General features: G+C 41.8%; 2 protein-coding genes across 2 annotated transcripts in view; both read right to left on the bottom strand.

The window, feature by feature from the left end:
* ece2a (endothelin converting enzyme 2a) overlaps positions 1–10,866 on the bottom strand; it is a 67,645-nt gene extending 56,779 nt beyond the window's left edge. Inside the window, exon 1 of the mRNA XM_070919615.1 lies at positions 10,707–10,866. Coding sequence (XP_070775716.1) covers positions 10,707–10,866 — 160 coding nt within the window. The remainder of the gene's footprint in view (positions 1–10,706) is intronic.
* Positions 10,867–13,055: 2,189 nt separating this feature from the next.
* Positions 13,056–19,891, bottom strand: LOC139296398 (multidrug and toxin extrusion protein 1-like). The gene is made up of 16 exons (XM_070918799.1): positions 19,745–19,891; positions 19,071–19,172; positions 18,500–18,568; positions 18,239–18,387; positions 16,919–16,961; positions 16,778–16,822; positions 16,576–16,673; positions 16,311–16,408; positions 15,938–16,119; positions 15,399–15,507; positions 14,933–15,008; positions 14,626–14,695; positions 14,416–14,548; positions 14,230–14,324; positions 13,411–13,474; positions 13,056–13,291 (listed from the first exon to the last, which is right to left on the bottom strand). The coding sequence occupies exons 1-16, from the start codon at positions 19,889–19,891 to the stop codon at positions 13,056–13,058; spliced, it is 1,716 nt and encodes a 571-aa protein (XP_070774900.1).

The raw sequence follows: 19,891 nt of genomic DNA, 5'->3' as shown, positions 1-19,891 counted from the left end.
TTTGGTCATTTGTGTGTGTGCTCATGGGTATGCAATGTGTAAATATACTTTTGTGCCTTGATAATGTCCAGCTTCCAAACGGTCTAGCTAACTGCAACATAGTAAGTGATGCTGACTCTGAAGTGGCTGTTTGCTACCTCGCCGGGAGTACACACTTCCCTACTTTGTCTGAGTTGTTGGACACAGAATATTCAGCTGTGATTGGGAGCTTTTTTTTGTGTGCCTAATCTTGAGTCACCAAAAAGATCATTTTGATCCACTTCAAACATAACAGAAGCATTTAAAGCTCCGTCACTCTTAGCTTAATGACAGGGCCATATGTGCTTCTATGTCCCTGCGTCATGCACACCTGCATTCTTCATTTTGTCATTTGTTAAGCCCTCTATGGGCACAAAGAAATCGGGTAATTCTCACAAAGCTTCATCAGCCTGTACGCAGCTGTTATTTTAATGTCTTACATGTTGATGTTGTAGGACAGAGCCTGTCACTGGAATCACAGATTTAAGTGTACAAGGTCACAGAGAAGTGACTTTTTCTGCTGCGACATACAGCGATTGCCACAGCAAGAGAAGCTTGTCTCTTGGTATTCATGACAAAAGAGCAGTGCGACTCTGAATACACTTCTAGACCCGTCTTTGAGGTCGACATAATGTCTTTGCGAGAAATGCACAGCGAGCTCCAGGATGACACTTCAGCTCTTGAGAGGCGACTTTGGCTGCAGATGCACCTCTCAGCAGCAGCTACTCTTCCCTCCTCCTCCTCCTCCTCCTCCTCCTCTCTGCCAGGGGAGGGGGAGCAGAGAAGGGATAGGGAGGAAGGGAAGACAAGAGGTGAGAGAGAGGGGAGGGAGGGAGGCAGCAAGGTTAATGTGATGCAGAAGTGTGCAGTGCAGACAGAGGAGGCTGTGTGAATGCCAATCACCAATATATTCCCCAGCCTCAAGAGACTCACACAGTTTTGTTAGAACATTGTGCTTGTAACATAAAACCAATGAATTTCCAAGAGACTCACAGTTTCATGAAAGCCAAACACATCTGCAGGCACTCAAGCTTGGCTGCATTTGAAATGCGACTGTAGTATGTGGACTCTGGACGAGCGGAAAGGATGCTGTGCAGCATACTGTGTACCGGGCCTTTAAAATAGTCAAATTGAAACCACTTAAAAAGGTTCAGTTCATCTGAATTACAACAATCGTTTTTTATTTTACCTCACTTACTCCTAGTGGTACGTAGCCATGGAGACATCCATCTCTGAGATTTCTACCTCCACCCCAATACAATGGAGGTAAATTGAGTTGTGTTCAGGGCGGCGGTAGCTCTGTCCGTAGGGACAGCACAGACCACAGTACAGAGTGTGGACTGGTAGCTGGAGAGGGGCCAGTTCACCTCCTCGGCACCAACCACTGCTCGGGGGGCACCGCTTTGTGGCAGCCCCATCACTCTAACATCTGTCCCCACAATTGTATGTGTATGGGTCCTGTGTGTGCACGACGATGTGTGTGTAAACTGTGCAATGGAGAGAAAAATAATAATTTCCCCCCAGGAATGAAGCAATTCTTCTTCTTCTCTCTGTGCTGACAATGACATTTTAAACACTCAAGAGCAAACTATCTTTTCATTATCAGTATCTGGACTTTGGACTCCTGGATAATCCTTAAGGTGAACTGTTTCCATTGGAACCACTTTCCACCAACTAAACAGTCCCTATGAAAACTCCTGACAGTGTGTTTGGTGGATTATCCAGCTTATTGGGGACATTGTTTCTGGAAAGAGATACTGCTTGTTGAAATTTGAAATGTAGTGCATCAATGCTGCGAGCACCACAAATGAAATTCCACTCACCACCATTGTATTAGGGTGGAGGCAGATATCTCTATAATAACTATCTGTATAACTAGATACCAATAGGGGTTGTATAATATGTTGTTTTTGTAATTTGGGTAACTTGACCCTTTAATGCTGGCTGAATTACTCATCAGACATTGTGGTACTCATACATACTGTATACAGTATGTTCTCGTAGTAAATACAGAACAGTTGCTCCATTCCCTTATCATACAGTACATTCAAAATGTATCATAACATTTTATGACTAATTTAACATAGATGGAATTCTAATATGCTTTTGTGCTGCTTATGATGTGCTAACAAATACAGACAAAAACTGCTCATGCCAGTTTTATGTTGCGTTTTAGTGTATTATGACACTTTCTGAAGCAGCTATGATTTAATTAAATTGTCCTTGTTATGCGTGTCTGAATATGTGTCTCCTCTTATTTCACCACTATCTCCCAGTATGTCACTTACTAAATGCTTCTCACTTTACCCCCTTCACTATCCTCACATCTTTTACATTTTTGTTCTCCACCCTCATCCATCCCATTTTATGTTTTCCCATAGGCTAGCTTACCCTCAACAGCACTTGTAAAGATGTACTTGTATGCAGCACGCATTTAATCAAATCAAGTAGCCAGTCAGACTCAGATTGACTAGCTGTATAATTTGCACTCTGTGTGGGGCTGAGTAACAGCCGCGTAGCCTCTCCCCTTCCGATAGCCACGTTATTACCGTAAATGAATGAGCCAGGAGAGTGTGTGTGGTTGTGGTCACCCCCACAGTCCGCTTGCGTAAGCCCTCTCACCAAGGGTGTTCAGTGTCATTGAGAATGGAGTCATTCACTGAAAAAAAAAATCTCCACGTCCACACACAAACAGCAAACACACCTCTACTGCCGCTAACAAACACACACGCATGCATCCTGCTAGCCTGTGTGCAGTCTACATACCCACACACACATATAATCACAGGTCTGAAGAGATTTGGTAATAACATATCTTCTAATTGTCCCAGAACAAAGAAACTCCCACTGCGACATCAGAAACCCTGTGACACACAGACACACACGCATGCACACACAAGCGCACTCCCTCTGTGCTCTGTTTATCAGGGCCAAGCCCATCGATCATCCTAGCCCGGTTGCCCGGGTAACCCCGTTATTATTCAAAGCACGGAGCACCAGCTTGCAGAGAAAGCTGTGTATATGTGTGTATGCGTGCATGTGTATGTGTGTGTTAGTTTAGTAGTGGAGATTCCCATTGGCTCATAGGCAAATCAGCCACCGATCCAGGTATCCTCCTTCCCAGCCTCCCCTGATCTGCATACCTATGAGGGTGGACATAGGATGACAGCTCTAAAGGGACACAGCAATTGGAGCCTGGCTATCTCTCCAACAAAACTTTACATTCTCTCCTCATTTCTATCGCCCACCACCACCACCACCTCCTCCGCTCCATCCCACCCTTGTGATTTTCATTCAGCATCCTTCCTCCATTTTTCTTCCCAGCTTTGCTGCATTTCATTCAGCCTGCACCCTGATCGGCTCGCTCCCTCTCTTATTTTTCATTCACATTCTGCGGCTCTGAGGCTCATTCATAAACAGCACCACTCCTTACAGCGGTAAAAACTAGGGAGGAAGGAAGGGGAGAGAGGGAGAGGAGGAGAGGGCGGGATGGAGGGAGGGTTGCCCCTACTGACTTACTGACTGCTGCATGGTGAGGGCTCCCTGAAAACTGAAAGCAGCCAATCCGGATGCTGAGAAGAGGGGGAGGGTAGGGAGGAGAGAGAGAGGAACATGGAGAGAGGATGGGGGTAAGGATCCATCCGCCTCAAACTACAATCTCCTCCACCTCCTCTGTTCCTCTTTCTTCCATTCATTCATTCATTCATTCATTCATTCATTCATTCATTCATCCCTACAGCCATTCATTCATTCATTCAACCCACCCTACATTCACGCAACACACCTCATCTGCTGTAGGTTCGTATTTGCTGCAGTTACTCATGGGTAAAGACTGACAGTGATATACAGATTTGTGTGTGCATGGACAGTACATATATATATATGTATATATATATACACATATATGTGTGTGTATGTTTCCCTATGCTTGAGGCCAGAGGACACTGCAGACTAAACAACCTTTACTGCCTTTGTTTGTTGAGCCAGCTCCATTTATCTCTGCATCATTGTGTTCCTGACAAACTGTTTAATCCAAAAACAACATCACTACCTCATTGCTGCTCTTTATTACCTTACAAGACATGCAAACCTTTCTGTACCATCAATGCAAGACCATGACATCAGTCTGATTAACATATAAACTTATCAGAGACACCATGCAGTCACTTCAGAATTAGGCCACTGTTAAATACATTAAACCAATATATTCCTTGAACGCCACCGTGAATAAGCTGGATGGCAACTGCCAGCACAAACTAGGGCAGTGACAGGGGAGGACAGAGCTGATACAAGCCTATCTGATCAGACGTGCTCCGCCTCCAGCCGCCACAGGAAGGAAGGGCTGCAATCAATAAAAGGAAGGGCAAGCGTGAAATGGCCGAGGCCTGTCTCTTGGTTCTATTATTCCTCTGAAAGCTGCCCGTTCCTCGCTGCTGCTGTTATTCCAAGTGTGGGGAGGAGGTGTGATGTGATTGTCTGTCCTGCGAGTGAGAGACATGAAAGAGGGAAAAGAATAAAAAGATGAAATGGATGGAGGAGTATGGGTATGAGGAAGGAGAGGGGTGTAGGAAAGAAAATAGCGGGAGAGACACCAATAAGGAGAAAAGGGAGGGAAAGGTTACATGGAAAAATGTAGAAACTCAAGTTTAGAAAGGAGGGCTGAACTTCCCATGAGCAACAGCATATCTGATATCAGCTGGATCTTCTGACAGCTGCTAAGACATCTCTCTCACTACCCCCCATGCTCTCTGTGTTGCCAGTGACTTTCCATCCCATCAGCATTTTGTGTCAGTGTGTGCGTGTGTGTATGTGCATGTGTGTGCACTTCTAACACTGCGGAAAAAGAGGGATGTGAGAGCACTGCCACCTAAGATCTCCCTGTTAACACTGAAATGAAATCCTCCTGCTCAGCCTATATGTTCCTCCAGTTTCCTCCAAGTACTGCATAGCTTTACCAACAACCAGTGCACTCTCATGTACGTGGGTAAGCAAGCACAGAAACATAAAACTGTATATCTGACCTGCAGAATCTTCTAGCATGAGGTAGGAGAATGTTACTCAGTAGCACAACTGTCTAAATCTACATAAATAATTCTGTGTATTACACATTAAACACATTGAATATCGGCAGTGACAGGTAGCTACCCCAGAACTGTGCACATCTCTACTGGGATGCCAATTTCTGAATGAGCCGTAGCTCAACATAATGGCCCACCAACAGTTAGTTGGACTCTCCTGAGAAAAGTGCAGCTCCCACAGCCCTCACAACACTGTTGTAAACACCTCTGCTCCAGCTATATATAGCCAGACTGGCTCCGGGCGCACAGGTGGACGTCTTTGATACCAAATACTGACAAGTAGGAAAAGGGGAAAGCAGGGGGAGGTGTACGTGAGGCAATGGTCGACAAGGAAAGAGAGAGGTGAGACAGCGAGGAGGAAATGGAGGAAGCGTCAGGAGGTGATAGAGGGATGTGATGGAGGGGGAGAGAAGGGGACGTGTGAGGAATGAATGGGCAATGTGGGGCGAGCAGGAAGCAGAGAGGGTGACATAGGGAAGACTTTACATTGTTGCTAGCATGTAGTAATGTTGTTTATAAAAAGGCATAATGTCACTGTTGTCAAGGCACTGAGCCATACATAGTTACACAACAGCTGACTGAACAGTCAGTCGCTCATGGTCTTTCACTATTCCTTTGCCAATAAACACCGCTTACATCACCCTCAGGAGCTGAGGGAACCCAGAAAGAGACGGGACAGTGACGCCAGTAGGTGAGCTAAAAAGAGGGAGCAATGCAGGACATTTAGGGAGGGTAAAACATACCCTACAAGTCTATTACAAGCACAATGGGGCTGCATTCAAAATTATTTTCCTTATCAATTAATCTGTTGATTATACTCTTGATTCATTGTTTGTTTTAAATGTCCACAACAAGGTGCCCAAACTTTCTCGCCCAAAAAAACACTCAAATACTAAAAGAAATATAATTTGACAAACCTCTGAAATCACAATCCACTCTTCATCAGCAGACAAAAGTTTGCTTATTCGTCATCTGCTGAAGAAGACCGTTTGATGCAGTTGAAAGCTCTGGAAGAAAAGCTGGTAAGTGGGCATTGTGCAGCCACTATTTTTAAAAAGGTCATGAATGAACTTTCACACATAAAGGACAAGAAAAAACAGCATCTTCACATTTGAGAGGCAGGTACCAGCAAACGTCAGGCATTTTTACGAATTATCATTTACCAGAATTGTTGCAGATTAATTTTCTGTCAATTTACTAATCGATTAATCAATTGTTTCATGTGCAGCATAACACACACACACACACACACACACCTGCGGCCAGAATTTAAACAACCATTGATACACAGGCTATACAGGTACAAGTCTAGCCTATGTAAAGGGTTGGGGGTTATGCAAACCCATAACTTCACCAAACCTTAACAAAACCTACAGATAATTATTAAGTTAAAATCTGACAATACACACACTGTACAGAGTATTTTGTGCATGTGTGTCTGCCTGTGTCCTGTTCTGAGAAAACTAATTCTAGGTATTCCCCTGAATAACCTACTGTGTGTTACCAAGCACTTCAGATAAACAGCACTGATGCTACAGAACACCTACACATGTTTTGTAGCCCTGTGATCAGTGAAAGGTAGGTGTTCTTGGTCTGACTGTGGAGATTTTGCGTCATGTAGAGAGCATGGTAGGAAGATAGACACTCCAGGGATACCACCTCACACACATCTCAGCCCCACTCACGGCTGGAGAACAGAGCCATTACATCATCACCCCTCGCCTTGAGGAACAAGGCATGAGCGCTGACCACTGGGAGACGTGGGGTCATTACATCACTGGCAGCGGCCCGGAGCAAGCCGTCAAAGAAGGAGCTGTGGCTGTGTGGCAGGCGGGAGGGAACCGGACCGTGTGCGAGCTGATCATTGCTAATGCCCCGTAATGTTAGTAACACACACACACACACAGGTCAGGTGGAGGGTCAGGGACTGCTTGACGCAATGCTATGACACACACCACCCCGGGCCCTCGGCTTACCATGCAGACGGCCCGGCCAGTAATGAGCATAGTTATGTCACATTATGAGGCCATATGAGACACAAACAGTGCTTTAAAAATAATATTCCATTGTCACCAATGCTGGAGTTTACCTTCCATTTACAAACTGGAAATGTGCAAGCAGTGCTTTCTGTTTCATAACTGTAGGCCTGTTCATAAGTCATCACACTCCAATATTTATGTTCCCTTTTGCATCTGGTTGTCCATATCATTCTTCCAAGAAATGGTACTGCGCTGTAATTGAGCAACTTCAACTTTCTGCATCATTTTAAAGCAAAACAACACTGACCTAATGTCACTGTGGCTGAAGTGGGAGTTTGAGTGGGCAGTGCAGCTTCTAAACACGATATGCTATTATGAATGATTTCACCACCTTGTTCATTGCGAGGGAGTAGAGGATCAATACTGGACCTACTTTCGAGAATCCATCCAAGATGGAGTGAACATGGCCACAGTGCTGCTTTTTTTTATAAAACAAGAAAAATGGCTTTTAAATATATATCTGCCTGTCCACATTTACCATTTCTTCAGAGAATAAAAATCATAAAACATTCTTTTTGTTTTCACTCATTTAAGTATTAAAAGGAAATGCTGGAGATGTTTTTTTTATTGTCAACAAATCCCACGAAAAGCAAAACCACCACTGTGTTCATGCATCTCTCAATAGTTTCTGATTTTCCTAAACCTATAATTTCAGCTGGGTACTGTGGTTTTTAGTAACTTAACCCAAACGGCAGTAAATAGTGTATCTATTCGAGCTATTTTCCACTGTGGCTTTGATGCTCTAATGAGTATTTACAGCAGCAGTGTGGTGTACTGGCTCAAAATAAACTACAATGCTCAAGTTTATCATAATGAAGTGTTGGTGCTGGTATAAAGTTGCTTTTGGACAACAATGGAGGTCTATTGAGAAATAACCTACATCAGGCTTTGGCTACACAAACAACACATGTTCATTGGATCAATTCATTGTTGTTTTTCAGATTTGTTGACAATACAGAAACAAACAAGAGAGGAGGCCATTTCCTGGATATAGAATATCACCAAACTTATCTTTTAAAGTAGAACTATTATGATCCTACTGCCACAATAAAGTTGGCGAGTTATCAAAAAGAATTCAGTAGCAACATTGATCATGCATGCTTACATTATCCAGTTTTATCCCAGATTATCGCAAATCCATTGACATACACAGACAGGATCATGTGTGGTTACAGTCTAGACGTGAGGGCTGATACTGCTGAGTAGGAGTTCATGACAAAAAAAAGAATAACACTGAAAGTAGAGGTCGGTTACTAAGAGGGTGAGGAGAAAAAACAGTGTGATGGGGAAGCCGGTCTCTCCAGATATTAGAAAAGCAGGCGGAAAGAGGACGGGTGGGGAGAAAGCAGGTAAACGGAGAGTGACGGAGAGTCAGCAAAATGCATGTATGAAACTGTACAGATAAGCAGAGGAACAAAACTGAAACAAAGTAAAAAAAAAAAAAATACAGGAACAAACAGGAAAGACATTAAAACTGTCATCAGTATGCAGCAAAGTGTTCTAGCTCTCCTTATCTATGCATCCCTCCCTCCCTTGCATCTTTCTCTCTGTGCTGTACAGATGATCTTAATGGAAATGACCTCCATCTGAGACAGTTGAGAGGACCAAACCTGATTAGTTATTTACCTCACTTCCATCTCTCTTTCCTTTATCCACTCATCACACACAAACAGCACTGTGGTGCCTTGAGACTTTCTTTACGTCTTCCCTTCTCTCTGCCAAGTTATGCCTTGGCCCCCCTATAGTGACTGTAATGTATTGTGTCACTTTATACGAGCCAATAGTCTCCCTGGTTTTATAGACTTGACAAGTGAGGGTAGCCGGGAGATGTGTGCAACCGTGGCAGGCGTTTGCCCAAGCGTGGTGATATTTAAGTGCTTTTAAGAGCTCTTCATGTCTATACAACACGTGAGGGTTCAACCATCTTTACGGTAGGCTCCTCTATATAGCTCCTTATCTGTGCATGCGTGTTGTTGAAGAGGACATTAACACGTGCTGGTGACAGAAACGTGTGATTCTATGATATGGCAGGAGGAGAGAGGTATAAAGAGAGAGAGAGAGAGAGAGTGAGAGTGAGAGTGAGAGAGAGAGAGAGAGAGAGAGAGAGAGAGAGAGAGATGCCCTCCGAGATGAGAGCTCTCAAGCGATATAATGGCTCTCCTTTGGGTTTAAATCAGCGTGCAGAAAGCAGCCTGCCCTGGTGTTGCCTGCTGCAGTGTAACGCAGGAGAGAGGCAAGAGAAGATATTTTATATATCAGACTCCAGAGCCCACTCACGCCTCTGCTGTAGGTGTGCCTATGACGCACACTGAAAAAGTGAGGCTGCATACTATCTGTGTCTGTCAGTCTGTCATTGTTCTCACTCATTTTTAACCAGCACCAGACCACCGTCATCCAAATTAAAAAAGACCTCTGGGTATAATAAAGTTGTCTGTATCGTGGCACTGTAGTCTTGCAGGAGTTAGACAGCAGCAAAACACGGAGAGGTTACCCAACTTCTGACGACCTCGTCAGTCCCCCTTTACCCACTCACACAGCAGAAGCCCCTGTCACTCCCTGACACAAATTTAACAAACCCCCCTGACACACAAACACACACGTAAATGCCACTGAGCATACATAAACAAGGCTTGCATCAGAAAAATATAGACCACCATAGCCCTCTATGCTTCTGTGGAGGTATAACAGTCTAACAACAAAAGACTTTAAAGCTGGCATTTCAGCATACTGGCATCTGCCTATAACTCATCCTAATGATAAACAAGAAAACTAATTATTAAAACAACTTACAACCTTTCAATGGTCCAGAATCTGCAAATTATTGCATCCTATTAAAAACGACTACATCAAAGTGAACAGCTGCACCTGCTTCAAAACATGCTTGTTTTGACCAACAATCAAATTAAGAGCCACAGGTCCATAGCTGCACACTCTCTATCAGCATTAGCAGGTAAATAACGATTTAACATGGAAATGATGAACAGATACATTCTTACTCTGGCTTAAAATAAATATTAAACCAAGAGGGTGCCACTGAAAATGTTGTGCTAATAGTGAAAAAATGGCTCTCAAGCCACTTGCTTCATATTTTGCACATCTCCAATTCACAAACAGGCCCACCATATGTTCAGCAGCCAAATCACAGTGTTCATGCTTCAAATGTTTTTGTGGCATGTTTTACAGAGCTGCACAACCATTTAAAAACAGGTACCGCAGGGCGTGCGGAGTCCAAGAGAACAGGCTATATTTTTGAGGTAACAGTGACATCTTGTGGACATTTGTGGTAATTTCACTTCAAGACCCAACCTGTCCTTCATAAGGAGAATACAGTATGTTTTGTATGACTTTGTGCCAGAAATAACACTCAACACAAAGCCAACAGGATTTTTCTTTGAGGACAAAGGAGCACTGACTTGCAACTCATCCCTGGCTGCACTCGAAGTGGGGGACGCCTAATTTACCAGGATGCTCCCAAAACTTTGTGTCTCATTTTTCTGTTTATACAGCATTGTGCAGTGAGAAGATGACGAGAACAGGCTACCAGAAATACGAATAAGAAAAAACTACTAACCGAGTATCAGAATAGAGTCTTCTTTCTTGACGTGGTTTTCCAGAAGGTGCTGGAATTTGGAGAAGCAGCCCAGCCAGTCATAACACTGCTCTGTCTTGTATCTTTCATCCCAGTAGTCAACGTCTTTGTATCTGCAGTTGTCATCTGGCAGGTAGTCCATATTCTCTGTGACACGTAAATGTGACGAAAAAAAACATTGAAATATTATCTGTTTCAGAATAAAACACCTTTAACTGCTTTCATTGTGGCTGTAATTTAACTAGCTTTGATCCTGGAACCATCATACTATGTGTACATGTCTAGTTCTGCTGCCTGAATCCATCTATTCAGACATTCAGAGCTCAATAAGTTTGTTAATGTAAAAATGCTCATAATACAAAATCATAAGAGGGAAGGTAAACTCCTGATGACTTATCAGGAGTAAAAAACTTGATGTCAGGCAGGTAGTTAGTACAAAAAACACAACACACTCCAATAAAGTGTGGGCCATTTCCATTTATTTACCCAATACATGTAAAATCCAAGATGGGTAATATTTTTATTTCAATTCAAATAACCTTTATTGGCATACTCTGAACTCTGAAGTGCTCCTCAGGGACAATAAAGTTGTCTGCTTAGAATTTATTTCAGACAGCTTAGAATTTCCATTTGTACATATCTCTTGGCGTAAAATTCATTTTGGTATTATTCTGTCTTTCACACACAATTCAAAAGTTTACATTAACGCGATTTCAATTCCTGTAACGTTATACTGAAGTTATACTGAAGTCTGTGATACTTCCCCGGAAGTCCTTCGTAGCTCATTGACTGCACTGCGTTCACTGCCGTCCACTAACGAGCAGAAGCTGTCATGCAACAACTGTAGCTAGCTAGCTTGTCCTCCGACAATCCTTACTCCATTGAGGTAACGTTAGCATTAAATCATATTTTTGTTCATCTACAACCGCCTGGTACCATTATTTCTCCTGAAACATCACTTGGACGTTAACCTTCTCTCCGGCGGCTTCGTATCGTTTTCATAATAGATCCGTGATCGTTTTACATTCTACCGTTAACGGACTGGTTAGGTAGCCGTTAACGGTAGCTAAGTTAGCATTAAAGGACTGAAGTGACAATGGCTGGTGCTAAGGCTAATGTGAGTGTCGTGGAAACAGGCACAAACGTTGGTCATTTAAACATTCGAGCTGTGAACTGAACACAATAAACTGAATTTTTCGGATTGAAACTCCATTTCCGTAAATAGCTACATGCACAGTGTGAGTGAGGACACGGCGCATGCGGGGATGAGTATACTGCCCAGCTGTTGAATTAAATTCAATTACAATTCAGTTCATTTACTTGATTTCAGACTACAGCCATACACAGAACTGACTGTGAATTACTCATTCTTTGTTTAGCTACTTACGAATCCCTCGTTAACGCCAGTGGATAAAACACGCTGGTTCGTAACTGTGAATAAATCCACGTGTTGTAGTTTTACAGCGTTAAAGCTGCAGTGCCACGGACAGTATGGGTGCGCTCAGGTACTGCAGCAACAGAATAAATGTTTATGAGAAACTAAAGTGAGCCCTGAGGATTTATTAGTTTGAAGAGGGACATATCTCCTTGGTGTTTTTCTGGGTCTTAGTGGATGTCTTAATAGAAGGCAGACCAATATGATTTAACGCTTTCTTAACAAACACATTCATGCTGCTTTCAGACACTCTTTGTAAAATCTCCCAAATCTCACTGGTGCATTCAAGTGGCTTTTAGTAAGATTCAACTGCTGGAACAACTCATGGCTTTTCTTTTACTTAAAAAAGTATCAACTTCTAAGAATAAGGGAACACTGCTTGATTGATTAAAATGTTAGTTGACAAAGTGTACTTCATTCATAGCTTATATTACCACTTATTATATAGCACAACATATGCCACCAAATGAGGAGAAAAATGTGCATTAGGCATATTTAATGCTGAAGCAATGAGTCGGTTAATTGAGTCGAGAAAATTAATTGACAATAAATTTAAATTATCATTATTATTATGTATACTATTATATTTTATTATCAGCCAAAATGTCATAGATTTTCATATTGTTTTTTTTTAAGGAAAAACATAACCCTCAGAGAAAGTGAAAACAAAAACATACAAAATGGTGTTCCATTAATTACAAAACATATAAAAAACATAACGTATCAATCTACAGGAGTATCTGCACAATGAGACCTGGAGATTTATAGCACATGGAAAGAAATATTATATTACGTTGTGGAATCTGGAAAAAGAAAATAATGAGAGTTGGACTTTGTATGTACCACCTTATGCAACCACGCTGCTTTGAGACAGACAGCAGTCAGTTTGGTATTGTTCATGTCAGCAGTTTGAGAAGCATTTTGCTGGTGAGTATCCCAGCTGCAAGGATGAGCACCATGAACAGCACAGTCAGGCCACGACGCAGCACCAGCTGCCTGACCAACAGAGGCCGTGGCACTGCAGCATCGGCTGTCTCGTCACGACCCGGACCGAGCACCTGCAGGTCTGAGTTCCAATCCTCATAGCTCAGTACGTTAGATGAAATAATGTTGGCCCGGGACTCTCTCCGACCTGTAAGAGCGTTTTCTAATCAGAGAGGGGAAGACATGGAGTTGTGTATACTCTGCACAGCAGGCATGTTCCTGGAGTGCATGCAGCAAGACGGAAAAGTGAAGCGAGCATTTATTTACCCTTCTTTTCCATTGCCAGCACTTCTTTCTTTTCTGTGACCTGGACTCCTGCTCTCAACATTGCCTGTTCACACACAATCATGACAACTGTTTGAATTGCATACCCAAAGTAAATACATTTTGTTCATCTACAGGGACATGGACTATTATACGGAAATTACTGCAGTTACTTTTGAAGTTGCGATTACAGGATCTTTTGATTCATTTAAGATGTTAGTGTCGTCCAGTGTCATTTCCTACTTCTGACTGTAGAGGGCAGAAAAGACCAGGGAGTGTGTGTATAATGTTACTCACTGGTAGTTTTGCAGGTTTTGGCCTCATTGCTACAAATTCGTCTTACTTTACATAACTGACTGCAAACCACTTACAAATGCATCAGAGATTGAGACACTCCCTGCTTGGTAAATGCCCAAGTCCTTCAAACTCCACACCTTCAGTTGGCAACGCAGGCTTTGTGTTAAACACAAACAGTTTTCACAGTCTGAATAGTACTCCTCACGAAAAGAAAACTCAACTTAATGTGTAAAATTGGCGGAGATTTGCTTTGATGAACTTTGTTTAGTTCTACTTTAAACTTCTGGCCACATCAGTGATGTATTGTCCTTCTAAATTTGAGTCTAAGATAAAGAAAACATGAATTGTGCAGGGTACAGTATGTTATTCTTAGCAAATTTGTACCTTTAAAAGTGAAGTTAGGTTCTAAACCTAACCTAGGTTCTAAATCTTCAATTTGTTCTTAATGTTACACTCCAAGTAAAATGATAGCAAAACACTGAAATCTGTGATTTTTTGATGCAGTTTCAAGGTGTGGTCACTCACCTCTTCAGCGACCTTTCTCCAGTTCAGTTTACACAAGACAATGATAAAGAATGTGGACTGTAGAGTGACACAAATGAAAAGCCCCAGCCACAGTCCTGTAACAGAGAAGAAACATCCCCCAAACTTGCTTCAACCAAGACTTTTAGTTACATGGTAGTGTCAATAGCTTGTCTCGTCTGTCCTCACCCATGATACCCATTTTGGCAGCAAACATCAGGGACAGTCCAATAGGAATGCCGATGCAGTAATATCCCACCAAGTTACAGATGGCCCCAATCCTCGGTTTCCCTATTCCTCGTATAATGCCTCCTGTCACACCCTGCACACATCAAATACAGCTCTCAGGCTCTGTCTGCCGTGCTTAGCATGATAATAATCCTCAAACTACTCCCTTACTGCCACGGCGTCTGCAGGATGGAAGAACCCATATATGATCATGACATCTGCAACCCGCTGAACAATTTCTCTAAAAGATGTAAACAAAGATTTACATTAGCATATTGGCAATGCATATTTTGTGCAAAGACAGCAGGAATTTCACGGTGTAGGACATTTTGTAAATGCTTCGTATTTTCTTCTTTTCTCAAAGGGTATTTTGGGAACTCCACTGAAAACAACAATCAACCCTGAATTAGACAGGCTCAATCCCCACTCAGGTTGGATTTTATGGATACAAGAATACACTTCAGTAGTCCATACTTACTTTTCTGTTGTAAAGATGTAACCAGTCACATTATGAGATGATCCAAGAATAATTCCAATAAAGCAGGAGACTGCAACTGGATTGAATATTTGTAAGAACACAGATGCCAGCTATAGACAAATCTTGGCAGTGTATTTAAAAGTCCTGCATGCATATTTATACATTTAACACTTAAAGGGACACTCCAGATGTTTAGTATTTACATCCACAGAATTATGGTATTCACAAGAGACAGATTAAAAAAATAACGGTCAAAATCGAAGCGTCATAGGCAGAGATACCCTCACATTTAGATTGATTCAAGCTCCAAAACACTGAATCCTACACTTCCCATGATGTGTAAAATTAGTGGAGTGTACCTTTAATATGCGGACATACTCTCCCAACCCAATGACTCTATAAGGTATTGACATGACTTGATGTTGCACAAATGCAAGGTAGCCTGCATGGATGCATTTGTCCTTACATGCACAGATGACGGAGACCTTGCCAGATGTCTTGGCCTGTTCAATGTTCCCAGCACCAAGAGCATTCCCAACCCGCGCACTGGCAGCTACCCCGAATCCCATCGGGAACTGTGGTATAGAAATGGACACAAATTATTATGTGTCATTTAAAAAACAAACTTTGAAACAAACAAAACTGCAAATGTGGCAATACTTTATCAGAGGCTTGCTACACACATCTGGATCGTCTGCAAAAGTAGTGAAGGTGAACTATGAAGTCTTAAAAAGTTTAGAAATGTATGGCAATACTGAGAAATTTACAATATACACAATTGGGGTACTGTCAAAAGATCCATTGTCATTGTAATATCAGTTGTAGTGAAGAGTGATTTTTAGCATTATGGATTAGTTACAGCTGCCCTTTCAGCCAATAGAAGCTTCTAACATCTGAGCACCAAACAAGAAAAAATAGCAAATGTCTGAAATTTCATGTGCACAAAAACTACAAAAACAATTTGCAGTCCAGTCAATTTGCAAAAATAAACTGCGTCACAATTACCATGTAAGCAAAAGCAACCATCTGATGAACAACTGACTGAGCTCCCAGCTCAACCTCACTGATCACACCAGCCAAGAATCCTCCGATTTCAAAAGTCCACCACTCCAGACAGAGCATAAGCATGCTGGGGACGGCCACCTGGATGAACATGCCCCATTCCTGCAGACAGTCCTGTGACCAACCTAGGCGGCAGAGTTTAACACGTTCAGAGCATGTAGAACAAAATGTTGTTTTGTAACTAACTCTGAACTCTTTACACATTTTAATATTTTCCAAAGATCATATGCTGAAATGTTTTGGAAGGACTGTTTTCAGCTCTGCTATCACAGCACAGGATTAAAAATGTATCATCCTGTCAGCAGTCAAAACTCACCAGACCACGTCGCCTTGTGTAATCCCTTAACTCGGATGTAAATGTACAAGATCAGAGCCAAAGATGACTGTGAGATAGCGTTTGCTGCTGCAGATCCACTGTAGTTCAAAAGAGTTTACGACAGAGTTAAAAAGAACAGGTGTCCTCTCACTGACGCTCATAACCTCTGATATCTGAAACTTGGCCTGCTGCACAGTAACTCATTACAAATCACAAGCAGTGATACAATACAACACTGTCTACCTCTGGTGGTGGGTACACTTACACAACACCCAGATCCAGCACATAGAGGAAGATGCAGTTGATAATTGCATTAATAACATTTCCAATGACTCCAGTTATCACCTGAGGCCAGATAATACCCTGCCAATTCAAGCACAACATGGACCGTGTTGACCTTCATAGCAATAGAAGATAGAACAGAAGTTATAGTCACAACATTTCATTTCTGTAGCTGTGCACTTTACCTGGTTCTGTAGATACCTCCCCTGCAGCTGGAACATAAAAGCAACCTGCAGACAGGACAGTGAATTGGAGTAAATAAAACTTGAAAATATAAACACGGGAAAAGGACAGGGATATTGTGTCTATGGGTTTACTGAACTCACTGGCAGAGCAGGCATGAAGATATTCACATACAGCTGGGAGAGTCTGTATACAGCAAGCATACAGAAGTATGTATTATGTGAAACTGAATTAAATGATTCTGAAAATATGCACATGTAAATGGAAAGTATATGCACTTGTGTAGGTTACTTTTATTTAAGCAGAAATAACTTGTTGCTGGTCATCATCATGCAAGGTCAACACCCCAAACCCATAGGGCCTGAATGCACCAGGTTCACTGTGTAGCAGTGAAGTGATAATCGCCTTAAAGTGAGGCTGTGTAACTTTTTAAAGAAAGAATAACACTTTCTTCCTCCTGCAAATTAGGAGTAAAATTCATAAGCAGTAAAACACACCCGTGATCAATTCAATACATCCAGAGTTTTTGCATTTACAGTTACAGTCTTACTTGGTCTGGTATGACCAGTAGCTTATGGTGGCTAATTGTAGTTAACTCCACATTCAAACACGTCTTAATGACTTACATTATTGAGTTCGTTTTCTGACTTTAACTTTTCTCTACTTGTGCTACTCTTAATTACCAGCAAAAGTTTGTCTCACTTTGAGGTACTCTCAGACAGCAAGTGGTTGCCACCGCCAGAGGGTGTTAATTTTACAAGTATATGAGTTCCCCAACTTTAAACTCTTCACCAGCATTGAAACACCACAAATGTTAGCTAGCTAAACTGGCTATATTAATCATGTCATATACTAACCATTCACCTTTATTTTAAAGCTTCACTAATCAATATTTTCATATGAACAATGGTTTAAATGACAGTGACAAAAGAGAATTACCCCTTCTCTGCAGTTCCCCTCAGTGTTCTCCGTGTTTTGGTTCTACAGCCCCCAACTTTACTGCTCTGGTCCAGTCTCACTGCTCATATCAACCTTGTTTCTAGCAGGCAGTTGTTTCAGCAAAAATGCTCTCATAAACCCACTGTACACCACTGCAGCACCAAACAGCAGACAGAGGAAGTGAGGGGCTACCTGTTGAACCTTGTGGAGAATTTAGCACCTATAATAAGCCAGATATTTCTCTCAGAAGTCAGTGGAGATTAAAACAGAGCTAAAAGAGATCATCCACCAGGTGGCCAGAGAAGAACATTCAGAATATAGAACAATGCTTTGTGCACAAACTACTGGTGGCTACTATTTACTAGCTAATACATATACACTACACAGAGAGCGGGAGTAATAGGGGGCATAATACATCGTATTTTCACACCTAGGGCTCCCAAGTAGATTAATCTGGCCCTGTAGTCATGTTGTACATTGTGTTGGACATGCAGTGAATGTGCCGTTGGTGAATGAATGCTGACCGTGCAACCTCTGGGCTTTGTTTGACAGCGAGTAGGATGGGCTCTGTGTTAAGCAGGATAGCCCAGCAGGGGAAGCAGGCCAGGAGCAGAATCAAAACACCTCTTTGGAGAATGACTCCCACACGATTTAGGTTTCCACTGCCGTAAGTCTACACAAAACACGACACAGATCAGGCGTGCACATGAATACTGTAAGAAAAGACACAGAACAGTAATGGGTAGGGCTTTGAATGGAAAAATGCACCCTAACCAAGATTGTACCTGGGATATGAGTGTATCACAGGCTGATGCCAAACCAGTGCCAACTGAAATACCAGTCACATTGATAACCTGCATTCAAAACACACACACACACACACACACACACACAAACACACACACAAAACTTAAAACCAACATCACCATTACTCTGATCCATACAAGTACAATTCTACTAGTTACTTTTGCAGATGAAGATTGTAAAAACCGATAAGAAGAATATAAAGTACAATGCATTGCTATACATTAAATTAAACCATCCAACAGTGTAAAAAATGAGTAAAACTAGTTCTACCACAGCATAACAGTACCACAACATTAAAATGCAGCTCACATGTTACTGCATCAATAATAATAATACATAATAATGTAACAACGACAGAGAACATTTTAGCTGCATACTTACTTATCTTATGTAACACTGTATTTTGAAATTGTGGCTTCGCTTCTTTTACTTAAATATCTTAATTCTATACAGATAAGTGGATCACAAAACACAGAGTTCTGGGTTCACGCAAAGAGTGACTGATAGCAAGCTGCCAATGCAAACAGTTGGAAAGTTGTGCTTTCTCACCGCGATTGCTAACGACACACCTGCAAGCTGAGTTTCCCCCAGGTGACCGCAGAACACTGCGCTGACAAAATTGATGAGAAAGACCATCAGCTGCGAAATTAGCTGAAATACAAGAAAAGACCAAATTCCTTAAGTCACAGAGAAATTAGGTTTGTGTGTGTCTACAAGCCATTAGCTTAATTGAGATTAAACCGCCACACCAGCAAAACTTTCCACAAACACTTTTATTTCTTAGCTTATGATTGTTCAGACAAATTCTCCAAATAGTTTTCATTCTGAACCTGTTCTTCATTATATTTACAGTTGTCACCACAACTATTTAGGACAACACACAGTTCAAACATGTCTCCATTGATTGCACAATAAATAAAGACAGGAAAAAACTGTCTTAAGCAGCATCTACATATGAAACATGCTGAAACATGACATATGCTGCACAGTATTCTGGTAGGAAGTCCAGGATGCATCCAAAATGTATTGAATCCACTGAGATCAGATACAAGAGGTGGTCTCAGTTTTGTTAGCACATGCATAATACAATATGAGAAAAAGTGGAAAAACCTAAATTTCTATTTTCTTTTTCAGAGGACTAGTATCACAACTCCATAACACAACAAAATACACAAGAGAAAAAAGCACACATTCTTCTTGTGTGTGTCCAATCCAATACTTACAATAGGTCCTGCTAGTTTGAAAAGTTGAATCGTTTCCTTTTTGTAGTCCACCGGGACCCAGTCCTTGATACATTGCAGACACTTTGTATAGGAAGTAACTCTGTGAATAACAGTAGGCACATGGTCTGCGTCACTCTGACCGTTCAT

This window comes from Enoplosus armatus, chromosome 14, assembly GCF_043641665.1.
Source record: "Enoplosus armatus isolate fEnoArm2 chromosome 14, fEnoArm2.hap1, whole genome shotgun sequence".
Classification (NCBI taxonomy): domain Eukaryota; kingdom Metazoa; phylum Chordata; class Actinopteri; order Centrarchiformes; family Enoplosidae; genus Enoplosus; species Enoplosus armatus.
The sequence above is the reverse complement of the archived record's forward strand: the minus strand, read 5'-3'. Positions and strand labels throughout refer to the sequence as shown.